Genomic DNA, 18,994 nt, shown 5'->3' on the forward strand with positions numbered 1-18,994 from the left:
TGTATTTCGGCGTCTCCTACCTGCCTATCAACATGCTTGCGGGCACGCACAGGTAGTGTAGGATACAAGTCAGTTGGCCCTATTTCATGTTATGCACATGTGCAAACCAATGGGCACACCTCCCTGTGTGCAAATCAAAGAAGTATGATCGTGTACACTACAGCCGGGCTGCAAGACTGGCCGTGTCATTTGATTGCCCACTCCTGCCTCTGCTGGCCCAGATGGTTCTGGGCATTTAAATTCTTCACCAGGTTACCATCCCTTACCTCCCTCCTGTCGAGGAGAGGATCAAAGACAAATCAGTACGAGCTAAGAAGTTTTAGTAGCCAAAACTAAATATCTGAATATATTATTGTGATGTCCTCCTTAACTGTGTTGGGGCGTATACAACAAATACAAGGCCACCTGACTTGAATCATTATTCTGATTATACTTGATGTTACGTGAATGTGTGTATTTTTAAAATCTTTCTCAAAAGAGAAAGGGTAGTAAAGTGTACTCCCCACAGATTTACTTACATTCAACTATACATCGCATGTACACAAAAGGTGCATGCAACCTGTTCCAGCTCAAAGACTGGGTTGGCAAACAGCTGACAGGTGGTAATCAGTTACTTGGATCCTAGTGGGCATGATCGTAAGGTCCTAGTTGGACCCTACAGACAGGGGCAGCCACATGACTTGCACATGCACAAACCCATGCAATATGGCTGCCTAGCGGGTAGCCTATACTACCTGTGTCTGTGCAAAGGCAAGTTGACATGTGCTTACACGTGCCTAAGCCTCTGGAGCAGTGTTGGGACAGTCTGACTGAAAGCTTCTACTTATAATGTATACAAGCATTAAAGGTTGCTGTTCAAAGCATGTATTGCATTTTAAATTCCTGTCAATCTTCCTTGTCTATCACTGTTTTAAAAAATGTTTAGAGTCATAATGGATTACTTTCAAGACCACAACATACTGATATTACAAAGATTGACACACTAATATTTATTGCGAAGAAGATAAAAGAGTTAATGGGGTTTGACGACCAATTCACAAGGTGTTATGAATATTTGTTAGGAATAGTAAATTTTATTTAAAAAATATACATTTAGATGATAAAACAAAAATACTGCAACATATATAAACACACCCTATTTAAGTGTGTTACAGGCAGTATGTTTTGAAGATATTCTGTGAGTAACACAGCCACTTTTTTTCAGTTTTCGGTACAGAGAAATGTACTTTCCTGCTGTTGTAGTTTGAGGCACAATGTAACTTTCACAAAATCTTGTTCTACTGACAGCGGCTGCACTGAGGGCTCCATACCTCAGCTCTTGCAAAAATTTCAAAACAAAATTGTAACAGTTGAAATTTTCTTCATTGTACCTACCAGAAAAAAAAGAACAAAAATATTGTAGCACGCAAATTTAATAGTCTATGTGGTAAATGTTAGCTTATTTTGCAGCTATCTTTGTACACAAACTGTGTACAGTTTTAGATATGACAGACTACAGATTTATTTATTTATTTACATTTTCTTTGTGTGGGGCCATTGTAATGATGGCTTTTACAAATGTCAGACTTAATACTATGGTTATATTTATACTCATAAAATACACTATATTCTATAGCTGTTGCTTCTTATGTCTATTTTTTACATTTATCACATTACAACTGATATGCTAATGGCTCATGTTACAATCACAATCTTAAAATTCATTGAAAGAATAAAAACATTTTTCTATTAGAAAAGATTTTAATTTTGCTATAAAAACATTTCCCGCGTACGTTCTTAGAGTTTGGTAGCTTTTTATACCAAATCAAACAACTGATATATGGACTTTTTTCAGTCATTTTTAACGTTGTTCTGTTACGGAAATAGTTATACTTTGTTCTAGTGTTGTGATCATGTACATCACTGCCCTTGATAGCTTCTGTTGGTTGACTTATAAAAAATACAACTATTTTGAAGATGTACAGAGAATATATTGTCAGATATCTGTGCTGCTCCAACACTTCACGATACGAATCACTATGTCCCATCGTATGTACATGTCATATTGTTCTTTTCTGTAGTAGTAGAAGTATTCTTTTTAAATGTACATCAGCTGCACAGCCCCATAGTTCAATTCCGTAATTGAGAAAGGGGTAAAGTGTTCCATAATATACTAATTTCAGCGCTTGGCTAGGAACGGAATAAAATTTTTTACTTCCATTTCTTTATAGAATATCACTGTTGAGAATGGCACATAAGGCAACACTTCGAACAACTTCAGGTGAAGAAGAACTTTGAATTACTTTCCATGCTGTACTTCACCAAAAGCAGTAATCTCTGAAACTGGATGATGCACTTTCTCTGTGATTTGTTCTACACTCGATATATTTGTGAGATTATGTTTCTTTCTCTTGTGAGTAGCACTGAACAAAAACAATTTTTTTTCTCCAAACAGTGCTTCGCAGATTTTAAATGATTCAGGAAAGATATTTTACAACTGTCAAAAGCTGTTAACATTGAAAATTTTAATTATTTTGGCAATTTCTTACAATATAGGTTGATTTGTTGTATATGTATGATATTTTATATGTTGCACTCTTGAGTTCTACCTGTTCTTTGGGTGTCTACCGCATTTCCTCTCATGTTGTGTTGATAAATATTATCAACAGCATTTTAGCATTATGATTTTAAATCACCATTATTTAAAATTGAAACAAGCCTAAAAATTATTAATGTAACAGCTTCTGGTGGTTTTAAGATTCTGAAACAAATAACTTTGTATTTTGAAAATTCATCACTTAAACAGCATTCAGAAAGAAGAAACTAGAATGGAGCATTCTGTATTCAGTACTCAAGTAACACTACTTTATTCTGAATTTTTTTATAAAGTAGTAATTAAACAGAGAAACATAAATCCATTTACTTTCTGGACATTGATTTTTATGTATGATGCTCTACAATTAGAATGAATTACAGAAAAGTAATATAAATGAAAGATACGCTAGTTAGAAAATTTTGTTTGGAAGCTCTGAATTAAGTTTTGCATTACGATTTTTTAAATACTTTCCAGTAGCTGATTCTTATTTATTTCAACATCGGATAGGAAATCAAATCATTGTAATTTAACAGAATTACGCCGTTTATCCATTATTATAACCATTCATTTCAATTTTTCACCTTTTGAAACTGTTTGAATCTTGGGAGAAGTTCTGCAAGATTGCATCTTCATTAAGAAAAACAGTGTCCTAAGTTGGCCATATTCATTATTCCTTATATGAGCAAGATGGTGGCAGATGAATTAAAATTTTCTAGTACAAGCCTGAAACCAATGTTGTATATTACGGTGTTAAATATCAATCCACAAGAGTGATGTGTATCCCTACTTATTCTTGCCAATTAATTTTACTCACAAACGAAAACCAGAAAACAAGTTATATTAGCAGAGAGCATAAATATTGTGGAGCTTTGTTATTTTATTTGCACATGAAGAAACATGCCAAGGGATGACATTTGTCTTCAACATGGAATGGTGACTGCAACAACTTTGTGAGAGAAAGTACTGCCTGGATGCGAACATAGAAGCTCCAACAAGCAGTGTGAAGTTCTTACACACACACACACACACACACACACACACACACAACAGTTATAATGTTTAATCAAATGAAACATTAATGAAATGTCATTCAGATTCAGTCTTACTTAGGATAGATTTCAATGTACATGCTTATGATTTGACAGAAGTTTGATCTCATCCATTTGCAGAGTGGAAATGGAAAATGTTCTAATATGACTTTTGTCTGGACTTTTCTGCCAGTATTGGTCCGCATGTGTTGGTTTTCAGTACATGTTGTGTCCCAGGTTTTCAGCAAACTGTCAAATTACCACCTGAGGAGGAAGAGGAGGAGGAGGGGGGAGGAGGAACAATGCAGTTGCTACACTGACTTCTCCAACATATTAATACACTCAGAGGTGCAATAGAGAGAAAGCTACACTGGTTCTCATTTGCCCACATTACCCTTTTACAATGAGCATTGCAACTGAATATCCTGTCCAGTGCAATTGAATGTTGTCTTCAATATTAAATCTGTCTTGTAAAGTAGTTTTTAATGGAAAAATTTTCAAAGCTGCTGACACTCGTCACGAAATCTCTGCTGTATATAAACTGAGAGTGACGAGTGAAGGTGTTGTACATTAATGGTATCACTTGCTTAAGAATTCATAACTGGCTGTCAAGAATTAATAACTGGCTGTCTGCAGCAAGCAACAAACTGGGAGAGAAAATCAATTTCAGAATTCATGAAACTAATAATTTCACAATGTCTAAACTGTTGGACAAGTTTCTGCAGACATCTCGGCATGTTCTGCTTGAGATTGTGACTAAAGAATCAGTGTGCTTTAAGTCGTGTGCTCATTTTTATGTAGCAAACTGTCTGCTAAAATGAGAATTGTTGCACCAGTACAAACAGGAAATTTATGAACAATTTCCCTGCAGTCCAGATTTGGTTTTAAGTGAGATCCACCCTCTTAATGCATATGAAAAATTGGCCTGACTCCCAATGCTCTGACTGAAAATGAATTCCAATATGTTTTCAATGACTGCCTGCAATCTCAGACAAATGAATTTTAAGCAGAGGGAGTTAGTCAACTCATTAAATGTTGTGAAACATCTTAAGTCTAATTTGTGATTATGTAGAGAAGTAACATAATGGTATAGTATTAAGATTTTAATAGACATGCTGAAACTATTCCGATATTTTATTTATAGCCTGACAGAGGTAACTTGCCACTTAATCTTTGTACAGGGTGCGCAATATAACTCTGACACAGAAAATATTTACAATCAGGAGTCGAACCGTTTTTGGATAGTTAAGGTTTTTTGTTCACTACAGAATCCATTTTGTACCACTCTGCCATTAAGTTTCACATTTCACACTTTGCTGGAGGTTTTGTCGAAACACTTCCAGTCTTAAACACGTGCACAAACAACTCTGCACACAAATTTTTTGGAACATAGTTTTTGCAAATGTCTGCAGTCATAAAATACTAACAAAAATATAACAAACAATATAACAAACAAGGAAAAATAAAAAATGTAACAAAACAGTGTAGACCACATAAAATATTTTACTTTTAAAGCAGAGACAGGTTTTGATCAGTGTTTAATTACCCTCACACCGTTACTCCTTTCTGACTGCTGGAGATGGTGCCATGGAGCACAAACTGCTCTAGGCTGGTGTGAAGAGCACTGCTATTGAACATGGGCTCTTTTTTATGAGTATTATTTTGTGTTGCATTCAACTGGTCACTAAACGCGTCTGCTCTTCTCACTCACTCGTACATAATGACAAAGTGAAGCACTCGGGACAGAACATGTGGAAGATGCGCATACAAAGGCATGTGATTAATAAGGGCCTGTTCTGTGACAGTCACAAATATTATCCAAGACACTTTCATTTTGCCCACTCTGTACATCAGCAATTTTTTACAGTTTTATATTTTTGAAAGGATTCTGGCAAATAACTTCGTCATTCTCTACAAGTTAGCTTTTGATGCATCCCCTTTGTAATTTTGTATTTCGTCTGCCTTTGCTGCTGAGAGAACAACATGATGCGCTACTTTAAAAACATACCCTAAGTTTTATTGAAAGAATTAATTTGCACTGTACAGTATATAAGTATGTAACAGTCTGCAGCTGTAGGGCAAGTTGGAGATTAATAGCTTAGCAATAATGGTTTGGAGTTTCCATTATTGTTATAACTGCCTTTATCTGAACATGTTCAAACACACAGGGCAACTACAGCTACAGTGTAACAATTCCATACTAATGGATGTTTTCAAAGAGAAACAGATGCTTCCTAATAGATGTGTCATGTAGTATGGTGCAGTGTACAGTGCCTCAGTGCTTCTCAAGAGGAGACATAGGAGACAAGTGATAACATGTCAGGGAAGAATTTAATGACCTATCAGCAATGTGCACAAAAGTTATCAGCAAAGCAGTTAATTGTAAAAGTTCATGAACTCCAAGCCCCAAGTAGATATAACCAACACCCAAAAAGATATTGGTTTGCATGTAAGCGTATTCTGATTTCTTTTGAACTGTGAGATTATATATAAAGTTTTTGTTTCTTCTTCTTAATCATGACTCAGTGGTTATACAGGGGCACCAATGGGAGACTTTTATAGAATGCACAAACAACAAGTACAGTGACTACTTGCGGTAGATAAATTCTGTTCTTCAGTCTGCTCCTCTGTAACTAATGTCAAGTGTTTCTACTTTAAGCTTAAATGAGCCAAGTTACCTTTCAGAAGACCAGCAAGTCAGACTGGACACATGTCTTAAAGTATTATCCCATATTTCACTCCAAGACTCATCAGCACCATCTACTATTAAGCACTGTTTCCACAAGCTCGCTTTGTCATACTGCAACCCATTTTTGTCATATTCTACCACTAACCCCTTAGATGAAGTGACTCCTATATGAAGGTCTTTAGAATTCAAGTAATCGCTGAAAGATAGAAACACAACGCATTAGCACCAAGAATAGTTGAAAAAATACTCAACAATCACATACTTTCAATACTAACTACAACATTATATACCAAACAATGGAAAATCCAGGATGGGACGTAACAGTATTATGAAAAGGAAAGTTGCCACTCACCATACAGTAGAGATGTTGAGTTGCAGATAGGCAAAACAAAACGACTGTCACGAATAAAGCTTTCAGCCAGTAAGGCCTTCGCCAGCAATAGATGAAACACACACACACACACACACACACACACACACACACACACACACACACACACACACACAAATGCAACTCATACGCACAACTGCAGTCTCAGGCAATGTTTCGGTGAGAGAGAGAGAGAGAGAGAGAGAGAGAGAGAGAGTGTGTGTGTGTGTGTGTGTGTGTGTGTGTGTGTGTGATCTGTTGTTGACAAAGGCCTCACTGGCCAAAAGCTTTATTTTTGACAGTCTTTCTGTTGTGCCTACCTGCAACTCAGCATCTTTACTATACGGTGAGTAGCAACTTTCCTTTTCACAATATTGTTATAACATTATACAGTTATATGTAAAATCTTCATTCACAGAATAATACACATATTGGACAAAATCACCCTTTAAAGGGCATACTGGTTGCTTTGAAATGCTGTGGATGATGTAGAATTGGTACCAATGGCCATATCATACTACACCTCTTGGCAGTGTGTGTGTGTGTGTGTGTGTGTGTGTGTGTGTGTGTGTGTGCATGTGTGTGCACATGTGTGTGTGCATGCGTGCACACGTTTTTATTTGTTTTGTTTTAGGGTGCATAAACAACTAGGGTCATATGCGCCCACATCAAAACTGTAGAACAAGAATACAAAGAGAGGAGCTAAAAACGGCTATGCGTTAATCTCAATCGATTGAAGAGAAGACAGTTAAAAACAGGAACATGCAGAAAGATCTGTTAAATACACCATAAAGAAATGGAGATCCTGAAGTAAAGATTAAATGTCCTTCACCATATTGCTATGAAGGATAAAAAGTAAAACACGGTTGACAGGCCGCGTGTTGTTTGGTAAAACAGCTGATAAGGCAGATGGCAAACACAAATGAGAACATAAGTGTTAAAAAAAAGGGCATTCCATCAGGAAATGGTGGAGCACCACCTAACAAATGGCGTTGGCTAAAATGACAGTGCTCGATACGCAGCCCAGCCAAAATGATTTCCTTCACGATGAGAGAGCTGAGTGGAGGTCGTAGCCGGCCGGTGTGGCCAAGCAGTTCTAGGCGCTACAGTCTGGAACCGCGCGACAACTACGGTCACAGGTTCGAATCCTGCCTCAGGCATGGATGTGTGTGATGTCCTTAGGTTAGTTAGGTTTAAGTAGATCTAAGTTCTAGGGGACTGATGACCTCAGAAGTTAAGTCCCATAGTGCTCAGAGCCATTTGAACCATTTTTGGAGGTCATACAAGCTGCTAGGAGAGGCTTAGTAACCTGGAGCTTGTTCCCATGAAGGGACGACCAGTGGCGATGCCAAAGTAACACCACCTGCTGACAGACAGCAACAGAGATCATCGGAAGGAAGTGGAGGTCATACAACCCGCTGGGAGAGGCTTAATAGGCTGGAGCTTGTTCCCATGAAGGGAGGACCAGTGGCGATGCCAAAGTTACACCACCTGCTGGCAAACAGCAACACAGAGATCATCAGAAGGAATGCAAGAATTAGTGGGCTGAGATACAAGGACTGCAGCCTTGGCAGCAGCGTCAGTGGCCTTGTTTCCTGTCAGACCAACGTCACCAGGAACCCACATAACATCAAAGTGGCTCCATCAAGAATGAGCAAGTGACAGCTTTCCTGGACCGGTTGCACTAAGTGACGAATGGTGTACAGCACACAGAGGCTTTGAAGGACGCAGAGAGAGAGAGAGAGAGGGAACAGATGGCAAAATTGAAAAGCCTATGTTGCAGGATGTACAGCATTGCCTGATACAGGGTAAAGAGCTCTACTGTAAATACTGAGCAGTGATCCAGAGGTCGATACCAAAATACATTGGTGCCAACGATGAAGGCACACACGACACCACGGTCAGTCTGAGAATCATCAGTGTAGACAAAAGTACTATCGTGAAGTTCCATCCAAATGTAGTGAAACTGAAGGCGATAGACAGAGGCTGGCGCAATGTCCTTAGGAAGTCAATGAAGGCCAAGGTGAACATAGGCCACCACATGAAGCCAAGGTGATGGAGGGTTCACACCCACCAGGAAAGTGGCAGGTAGTGTGAAGTCAAGCTGCTGGAGCATGAGCCAAAAGCGAACACCAGGAGGTAACAGAAAGAAGGAAGCACCCCATACTGGTGACTCTCAACCTGGCTAATGCAAAAGAAAAGGTGCCAGTGGCCAAATGGATGCCACGATGATGGCCAGTACTGAGATAGCATAAGAGGGACAAATGTGCAGCTGCATAAACAAAACACCCATAGTCAAGTTTTGAACAGACAAGGGACCAGTACTTCCAGGAAGTACCACTGAGGACACGTAGGACATTGAGGGACCGCACACAGTGGGACACCAGGTAAGAAAAGTGGGAGGACCTACAAAAGTTTCCCATCGAGCATGAGCCCAAGGAATTTCATGGTTTCAATGAATGGAGGAGCAACAGGCCCAAGATGTAAACATGGTAGAAGAATCCAATAGTGCCACTAGAAACGCATACAAACGGTTTTGTCAGTGGAAAAACAAAAGCCACTGTCAATGCTTGATGAATAAAGAGAATCAAGACATTTCTGACAATGCCACTCAATGAGACAGGTCAGTGGAGAACTGCAATAAATGGCAAACTCTTCAACGCTTTTGGAGCGAGAGATGCCTGGTGGGAGACAGGCCATTATAAGGTAATGGCGGTAGAAAAGAGGATGACGCTCAGGATGGAAACCTGAGGCACACCGTTTTCCTGAATAAAGGTGTCCACCAAGGCAGAACTCACACACGTACCTTGAAAACTCAGTCTTTTAAAAATTCCTGAAGGAAACAGGGCATGTGGCCACGGAAGCCCCACGTGTAGAGAGTACGGAGGATACCAGTGTTCTCCAGCAGGTGTCAAAGACTGTCTCCAAATGAACAAACATGGTCACAGTCTGAGATTTCCGCAGAAAACCATTCATGACATGGTGGACAAAGTGATGAGATGGTCAACTACAGAACAGAACACTTGAAATCCACAATGTTCCGTGGTTAGTAAACTGCGAGACTCGAGCCACCATACCAGCCGGGCATGAATCATACATTCCATCACCTTTCAAACACAGCTAATGAGAGAAATGGGGCGGTAACTATAAGGAAGGAGTTTGTCCTTACCGAGCTTAGGTATGGGTATGACAGTGGCTTCACACCAGCATCTGGGAAATGGGCCCTCTGCCTAGGTGTGGTTATATGTGTTAAGCAGAAAGTGCTTGCCCACAAGAGATAGGTGCTGCAACATCCGAATGTGAATATCCTCTGGCCCTGGGGCGGAGGATTAAGATGAAGTGAGAGCATGATCTAGTTCCCTCACAGTAAAAGTAGCATTGTAGTACTCACTATTTTGCGAAGGGAAGGATTTCGCCTAAGCCTCTCCCACTCGTTTTCAATGGAGGAAGGCAGGAGGACAGTGGAAGGAGCTCAAAATCTCTGCAAAATGGCAGTCCAAGGTGTTGGAGATAGCAATAGGTTCCATTACGATACCGTCTGCTACTGTCAGGCTGGAAACTGGGGGAATGAATCTTGATCCCTGAGAGCTGTCGGAGGTTGGCCCACATGATGAAAGAGGGAGTGGAACTATTAAAAGAACTAGTAAATGAAATCCAGCTAGCTTTTTTGCTATCCCGAAGAATGTGGCGACACTGTGCGTACAACTGTTTATAATGAATGCAGTTTGCCATTGTAGGATGATGGTTAAAAACACAGAGTAGCACAGCTCTGCGCATGAATTGCATTGCGGCTTGCCTCAGTCCACCGAGGGGCTGGGACATGGGGCAGTAAAGAAGTACGAGGAATGGAACGTCCTGCAGCAGTAAGGATAACATGTGTAAGATATTCCACCTGGTCATCACAACTGGGGAAATGTTGTCGCCAGGGAGGCCTTAGAAAGCTGCTATTTGGGTCTGCAAATAGGTGCGGTAGGAGTCAGCAATCAGATGGCACACGGGACATGGTCGTTCGAGTATGTGTCAGAGAGAATGGGCAAGCTAGGCAGTGCAGAAGGAGAGGTCCAAATGGGAATAAGTGTGAGTGGAAGCTGAAAAGAATGTGGGTGCTTCCATATTAATGCAGACAGGGTTAAGGTGACTGAGAAGGTCAGCCAAGAGGACAACTCTCTGACAGGTTCTGGGCAAGCCCCAAGGGGGATGGTGCACATTAAAGTCACCAAGCGGCAGAAAGAGGTGAGAGAGTTGCCCAATGAGCTGGAGAAGGTCTGCCCGAGTGACACTGAATGACGGAAAGATGTGAATGGTACAAAGTGAACAGGCCATGTGATGAAGAACAATGTGGACAACAACAACTTGGAGCCAGGTAATCAGGGAGATGGACTGACTATGAACATCATCCTGGATGGGCAGCACGACTCCCCCATGAGACGGAATGTCTTCCTAAGGGTGAAGGTCAAAGCGGACCGGGAAGAAATGCGAGAGCTCAAAGCAGTTGTGAGGACGCAATTTTGTTTCCTGGAGGCACAGTACAAGCGGACGCTGTGGTTCTAAGAGCAGCTTGAAGTCCTCTTTGTTGGTTCAAAGGCCATGAACGTTCCACTGGAGAAGAGTCACGCCGAGGAAAAAATGAAGGGGTGTCACCTAGGTGGCTGCCAGCGCCAGCCTTCGCAGACTCGCTGGTACAGCACAGAGGTAGCAGGACCCTGCTCCAAGAGCTCTACAGAGGTGTCAGCATTCTCCTTCTGTCGGCCTGCGGAGTCCAGGGCAGAAAAACAGTTGATGGTGCACACCAGCAACACAGAGGTAGGCCAGGTGAGGGTGTCATGTGGCGACACCATTGAAGAGGAGAAGGCAGTTTCCCTTTGTTTGACTTCTTGGAGCCTTTCTCGTTGGCAGACGAGATGTAGCAAGAACAGTACTGTAGGTGCCAGATGGTACAACACAGGGTTTCCGACTAGCCACCAACTTGCGAGCGACCAGGTAAGGCACTTTTTCCTTCACCTGTATCTTCTGGACGCCCTGCTCATCGAGATACTCAGGTGGTGGTGGTATGGTTGCCATTGCAATTGATACAGTGGAGAGAAAGAGGCAGACAATCAGACTCGTGAGCATCCCTATCATAGGTTACTCATTTGGTCAGGTGTCGATATGACTCTCGAATGTGGTTGTAACGGGTAGCAGCACATCGGATTCAGAATGTATGGTCCTACTGTGATAACTTTCTAACTTGTTTTGATCTTTGACAGAAGAACCACTCTATCAAAATTGAGAAAAAGAGTGTGTGTGGGCACTAAGGATGCATATATTTTTTCATCACCCGATGGACTGCAATGACATCTTGATCAGAGAGCATGTTTGGATTTCTGTCTCAGTCAGAGACAATTCAACAAATGCCAGAAATACTGTTGTACTTAAACGATGTAGTTATTTTTATTTTTTCTAAGGGATAATGAATATCGAGCACCATCATTCAATAGTACCCATATCGAGAGGAAAAGTGATCTCAATAGTCATATATTTTTACAGCAAAACTTGTTATTTCAACCTTTGTTAAACCAAATTGCTTGCGTTTTGGTCCCTTGAAATTCAGTTGACTGAGGGTCTACTGTAGTACTACTGACAACACAAAAAGCACAAATGAGGAGAAAAATCTAACCTTTATCAACCATTCAAACACAGTATTTGATGTTACTGTTTGCAGATCCTTCATCTTTATTTATTTCACAAAATACTGATAAACACACCCACAATTGAAACAACAGATTTGAGAGAAAGGTACTGCAAAACAGTAAATGTGAGGGCAAGATAGCTTGAGTCAGTAAGAGCACTGACCAAGAAATGTGAGGTGCTGGCTTCAAGTCAAGTCCATCAATAGTTTTAATATGTCTATTTTCATATATAGAATTTAATATATCATATCATAAAGGTCCCAGCAAAAGCAGACAAGCCTGAAGAAAACAAGCTATTATGAATGGACTCTGGGAATAGTACTGTTTATGCAAACTGCCTTTACATCCATTGTTCATCTTGATTGTTGTTGCTAAACCCATAGCAGTCATCATACATCAAACATCTGTATACTTCATGCAACTCTCTCTCTCTCTCTCTCTCTCTCTCTCTCTCTCTCTCTCTCTCATCCCCCCCCCCCCCTCTCCCATTTCTACGTAAAAATCATCTGCAGTTAATTTCAATTAATTTTTTCCAAATAATTTTCCCTTACCTTTCTTCCTTTCTTGAATTCTCTCTCTCTCTCTCTCTCTCTCTCTCTCTCTCTCTCTCTCTCATGTAAGCAATTCAGTGACAGCTAATCAGCTAATTTTGCCTCCCTTAGGATTTATTAAGCTACATCATACCAAAAATTATGTCCTTACAGCTAATAATGACACTATGAGCACAGTGTGGGAAAGACTAAAATGTGATGGTGTTCCTCATAAGAGTGAAGCCCAACCAAATTCATCACATTCCATAAAATCCCATCAAGAAGTAGAACCTTCAGTGACATGCAATCATGTCAAGGAATACACTAGCAAAACGTACAAGAAATCATGGAAATTAATCTATATACTGTATTAACAATAAACTTTTACAATATTGCTTAGTGCTATTAATGCTTATGCCAGTTAAATTTAAGTCAGCTAGAAAGAAAGTAACATTTGAAGCCATACATTCAGCCTCACATATCCACAGAACAAGCAGGTGTTGTTGAAGCAAAAGGAACTTGTGAATGGATGCTCAAAACATAACAAATAATCGAGAAATCGTGAGAGAGAGTTCTGTGTTCCTGTCTTCATCTGCTTCAATGACTGTAGGGCAGCCTTTGACTGTGTTTTGTGGGAAGAGTTGTGGCAGCTGATTGCTGAGTTCAATGTCCCACAACATTTGACAGCACTGATCAGAATTCTATACAATAATCACCTCACAGCTGTGAAGAGAAATGCTGGCACATCTGATTTCTTCAGTGTATCAAAAGGCATAAGATAGGGTTGTGATCTATCTTCCAGACTGTACAACATCTATGCATAACATGACATTAGAAATGCTCTTGTTGTTTGGACTAGCCAGCCGATGTGGCCGAGCGGTTCTAGGCGCTTCAGTCTGGAACCGCGCGACCAGAACGGTCACAGGTTCGAATCCTGCCTCAGGCATGGATGTGTGTGATCTCCTTAGGTTAGTTAGGTTTAAGTAGTTCTAAGTTCTAGGGGACTGATGACCTCAGATGTTAAGTCCCATAGTGCTCAGAGCCATTTGAACCATTTGTTTGGACTTAAGTCATCTCAATTGGTGATAGAATTATTTACAACCTCTGATTTGTTAATGACACAATGCTTTTAGCCAGTGTTGAAGATGAACTTGCTGAGCTATTAACAAAAGTAATGGAAATTCGTCTATCATATGGACTGGACCTCAATCTCAATCTCAGTAAGTCCAAACTCATGATAGTTGATCGAGGAGTACAGTTTCAACTCACAGGTCAATTAAAGGAACTGGAAGTCATGCATTCTTTCGTCTATCTTGGGTCAACTATCTGTGACACGAGAAGCTGTGAAGATAAGATAAGAAGACAGATAACGCTAGGGTGAGTGGCTACGAAGAAGCTCACCAAGACCTGACAGAACAGAGCAATAATGAACACCACAAAGGTCTGGCTTGTTAAAACACCCAAGTTTTCTGTCTTCTTTTATTGTTGCAAGACATGGACCCTTCAAGGCAGAGACAAACAGTGCATCAATGTATTTGAGCTTTGGTGCTTGTGGAGGATGCTGCGCAGAAAATGGACTGAAAGACGAACAAATGAGTCCATTATTGAGCAATTCAATTTCTTGATGCACCTTTCTTTTTGTGTCAACCAAAAAATTCTCCAGTTCTTTGGCCATACTGTGAGAAGAGATGGAGAAAACCTGGAAAAAATAATCATGGAAGAGAAGATCGAGGGCAAGTGAATAAGAGGAAGAGCAGCGGAAAAGTGGACTGATGAAATCACGGTCTTGTGTCTACCTCTTCAGCAAGTTCTAAGAAAAGCTGGTAATCATCCAGGATGCAGACGCTCGATTCATGGGTCACAAAGTTCAGCAAAGAGCACAACAACTTCTGGTGGTGGTGATGACGATGATATTTGGAATTACCACTGATAATTAAGAAATCATGTATAATCATACAGGCGTGAATGTAAGTATTTCTGATTGTGGAGTTCTAAAACAAATGCGATTTTATGTAAAGCTAGTCCACCATTGTTACAAGGTACAAGTGTCTCAGCATCTCACATTTTCCCATGTCATGATGTGTTTGCAATGCATTCACATCTACTGAAATCCATTTCTACAGAAGAATGTAATGCATGAAATAAAGATTTTTAATTACAGATTATCATAAGCAAAATAGGCAGCAGAGAATGTGTTTGAAATTCTGTAGGTGTGTTTCCTAATACACGCACCAAAAAAAGTTTTGTATCACCTCAGTTTCGAGAGTTCTGGAACCTGTACAGAAAATTGGAATAGAGATCAATATAAACATCATTTCCACCCTTTTTACTGCTCATGAAAACAACACATTGCATGTTGTACCACCTCACAGCGAGACTTTCAGAGGTGATGGTCCATACTGCTGTACACGTCGGTACCTCTAATATCCAGTAGCACGTCCTCTTGCATTGACACATGCCTGTATTCGTCATGGCATACTCTCCACAAGTTCATCAAGGCACTGTTCGTCCAGACTGTCCCACTCCTCAACAGCGATTTGGCGTAGATCCCCCAGAGTGGTTGGTGAGTCACATCGACCATAAACAGTCCTTTTCAATCTATCCCAGGCATGTTCCATAGGGTTCATGTCTGGAGAACATGCTGGCCACTCTTGTTGAGCAATGTCATTATCCTGAAGGAAATCATTCACAAGACGTGCACACAATGGGGGTGTGAATTGTCATCCATGAAGACGAATGCCTCACCGATACGCTGCCGATATTGTACAGCCGTTACTGTGCCTTCCATGACCACCAGCGGCGTACGTCAGTCCCACATAATGCCACCCCAAAACATCAGGGAATCTCCACCTTGCTGCACTTGCTGGACATTGTGTCTAAGGCATTCAGAGTGACCGGGTTACCTCCAAACACGTCTCCGACGACTGTCTGGTTGAAGGCATATGCGACACTTATTGGTGAAGAGAACGTGATGCCAATCCCGAGCGGTCCATTTGGCATGTTGTTGGGCCCATCTGTACCGCGCTGCATGGTGTCGTGGTCGCAAAGATGGACCTCGCTATGTATGCCGAGAGTGAAGTTGTGCATCAGGCAGCCTATTGCGCACAATCTGAGTCATAACACTATGTTCTGTGGCTGCACAAAAAGCACTGTTCAACATGGTGGCGTTGCTGTCAGGGTTCCTCCAAGCCATAATTGGTAGGTAGCGATCATCCACTGCAATAGTAGCTCTTGGGCAGCCTGAGTAAGACATGTCATCGACAGTTCCTGTCTCTCTGTATCTCCTCCATGTCCGAACAACATAACTTTGATTCACTCGGATACACCTGGACACTTCCCTTGTTGAGAGCCCTTTCTGGCACAAAGTAACATTGTGGACACAATCGAACCGCAGTATTGACCGTCTAGGTGTGGTTCAGCTACAGGCAACATGAGCTGTGTACCTCCTTCCTGATGGAATGACGAACTGATTAGCTGTTGGACCCCCTCATCTAATAGGCACTGCTCATGCATAGTTATGACATCTTTGGGCAAGTTTAGTGACATCTCTGAACAGTGAAAGGGACTGTGTCTGAGATACAGTATCCACAGTCAACATCTATCTTCAGGAGTTTTGGGAACTAAAGAGACGCAAAACTTTTTTTGATGGATGTATTACTCAAAACATTTAATACTGAAAACATAGATATGATTATCTTCCTGGATGATTATTTGAGAAAGACCTTCAAGTAGATATATTACTAATAACTGCATACACTATGAAGGCACTGAGAACAGAACTTTCCAGGAAAGGGACTGGTAGCCACAAAGTACACTATCATAACACACCTTGGGACAACAAACAGATGATTCAAAAAAGTTAGAATTATGCTTACCAAATACTTCAATAATGGATGCAGTGTGCCCTTCAATGAAAAAATATTCTGTAGAGCCGAATAAACTGTCATTATACTGCTTAGTGCTGTTCATCCTTATGCCAGTTAAATTTAAACAAATGAATTAGAAACACATCACTACTCTGAAAAAAAGTGCTGCCTCCCTAAAACATGGAAAATCTAGGGTCGAATAACAGTATCCTTTTACAATACTGCTGCCTCCTTAGGTTAAATAGCTGCTATTGATGTCCTGTTGATAGCCTGATATTTACTTGATTCCAACTGATTTTTTAAACAGTGATCTGCATCAGTAAATACTGAGATCTGTTGAAAACAAATTACTGCTTGTTGTGCAGCTTTTAACATTACTGAATAACTTTATACCAGAGTACACAATTCCAGTGTGAACACTACACAAACCCCATTCTGAAGTAAATGTATTGGAAAATTAGTATAAAAATTCCAAGAAAGGCTCCTAAAAGACATACAGTTATCTACTTTGCACAATATTCTTACAGTTCACTCAAAATAAGCCAACACAACTGTCCTTAGGTCAACACAATGAGAAATGCTTCTAAGGGCAAACACACTGAATTAAGCTTCTTGATTGGTTTATCTACAAGTTGACTCCATTTAACATACTAACCAACTGGACCTGAAGTGATTTTGCAGTGTTTCATTTAGTGTGTGACCATTAATGTCTCCTTGTGACAACAGGTCATTCTTGTTTGAAGTCAAGTATTACAATTTCTTGTGAGATTAAGACTTAAACTAATGGCTGTGAACCACTTTTATGCCTGTTCAGCTATCATCTACAGCTAAATCTATATTCTGCAAATCACTGTGAACATCAAAGGGGATGCAACATCATACTGATAAGTGGACTCATACTAACAATTTCTTAGTACCAGTAATTTGACTAGATTTTGTACTCACTGAAATATCAACATATACTGTCTCAAAAAGGGAAATTTCATTTCATTTCATCCTCCCCTTCAGGGTGCTTTGTGCTTCACTTTTTTTGTCAGCCAGTGTATATCTTAATCAGAGGTGGTTTACTTATCCTGTTTTATAGATGAGTGGCACTACAGCAGATTTAAGACTGTCTGGGAATAAGCCTTGTGTAACTGATTACAAAGTTCACTTAAGGTTAGTCCTATTACGTTAGCACAAGATTTTAAAACTATGCTAGAAACATCATTATAATCAGCTATTTTTTAGAGACCTGTAAAATTTTGGAATACCTGTAAGGGTTGTATCTCTGAAGTTAATGCCCATTCATGGTGCTGTATATCTGTATTTGGTTGTTTATTAGTGAGTGCAGTGTTTACTGTTGCATCACTGCACAACTATCACAAATGTTACTTCAGATATAAAATGAAAAATGTGCAACTTATCAGTGGATTTTGTCATCTCATAAACAGTTATCTGGCCTATTTTAATCTATTATGTATATTGGCATAGTTGCAAAGCTCACAAATGAGTTATACTTTTTTCATTTTTCATATGACATTCACCTCTGTCATTACGACTGTCTTTGACTGCTATGGCTGTGCTTAACTCTTATTAGAGACACCATTATGTTTCTCTCCCCACACTGCTGTGTCAATCATAACATGCTGTCAGCATCACATAATTAATGTGTGATGTGATATCATAATACCCAAGGGCTGAATTTAGCTAATCACAAATTATGATAGAAAGTGCTATTTAAAAAAATCCTACCATAGAAAAATTACTGTTTTGGAACAGCTTACACTACCATTCATTTACCAAAACATGGAGGGGGATACACAGTTAATGAAGAAACATGCCTTAGCTTTTTTCCAATAAATAGAGGCACAAATGCATGCAGCTAAAAAATCTTTAATTTTTCTTCAAACAGGAAGTTACTTACAACACAACACTATTTAAAAATAACAGCTTACTTGAGGAAATCTCCATTTGTAGGTTTCATAACTATGCAACATGAATGCTGTGATGCACGCACAAATGGGTATGGAATCCTGCACAGAAGGAAAAAGAAAAATTTTACATGAGAGATTAATAACAAGCACTGCTTTCAAATAAAGTTTTACTTTAGAAGTATGCTCTTAAGCACCTCAATAGCCTGAACATCCACAAAAATATTTCAACATGTTTTTCATTTCTCAAACAATACAGGTTTTCACAAGTGACTAATACTTCTTAGAGAAATACATGTTTGTTACTAAAATTTATGTTTTCAGATCTTTTCACGGCTGTGTCTTTGTGCATTA

At 40.0% G+C, this 18,994-nt stretch overlaps 1 protein-coding gene across 11 annotated transcripts in view; it reads right to left on the reverse strand.

The window, feature by feature from the left end:
* Positions 1 to 1,053: 1,053 nt before the first annotated feature.
* The window catches only part of LOC124612907 (MKRN2 opposite strand protein), a 155,213-nt gene continuing 137,272 nt past the window's right edge, over positions 1,054 to 18,994 (reverse strand). For all 11 annotated transcript variants that reach the window (XM_047141388.1, XM_047141384.1, XM_047141389.1 and 8 more), the window contains 3 exons: positions 18,665 to 18,742; positions 6,282 to 6,488; positions 1,054 to 1,370 (listed from right to left, as the gene is read on the reverse strand). In XM_047141388.1, coding sequence (XP_046997344.1) covers positions 1,136 to 1,370; positions 6,282 to 6,488; positions 18,665 to 18,742 — 520 coding nt within the window. In that variant the 3' untranslated portion in view covers positions 1,054 to 1,135. The remainder of the gene's footprint in view (positions 1,371 to 6,281; positions 6,489 to 18,664; positions 18,743 to 18,994) is intronic.

The sequence above is a fragment of the Schistocerca americana genome, chromosome 4 (assembly GCF_021461395.2).
Source record: "Schistocerca americana isolate TAMUIC-IGC-003095 chromosome 4, iqSchAmer2.1, whole genome shotgun sequence".
Lineage (NCBI taxonomy): Eukaryota > Metazoa > Arthropoda > Insecta > Orthoptera > Acrididae > Schistocerca > Schistocerca americana.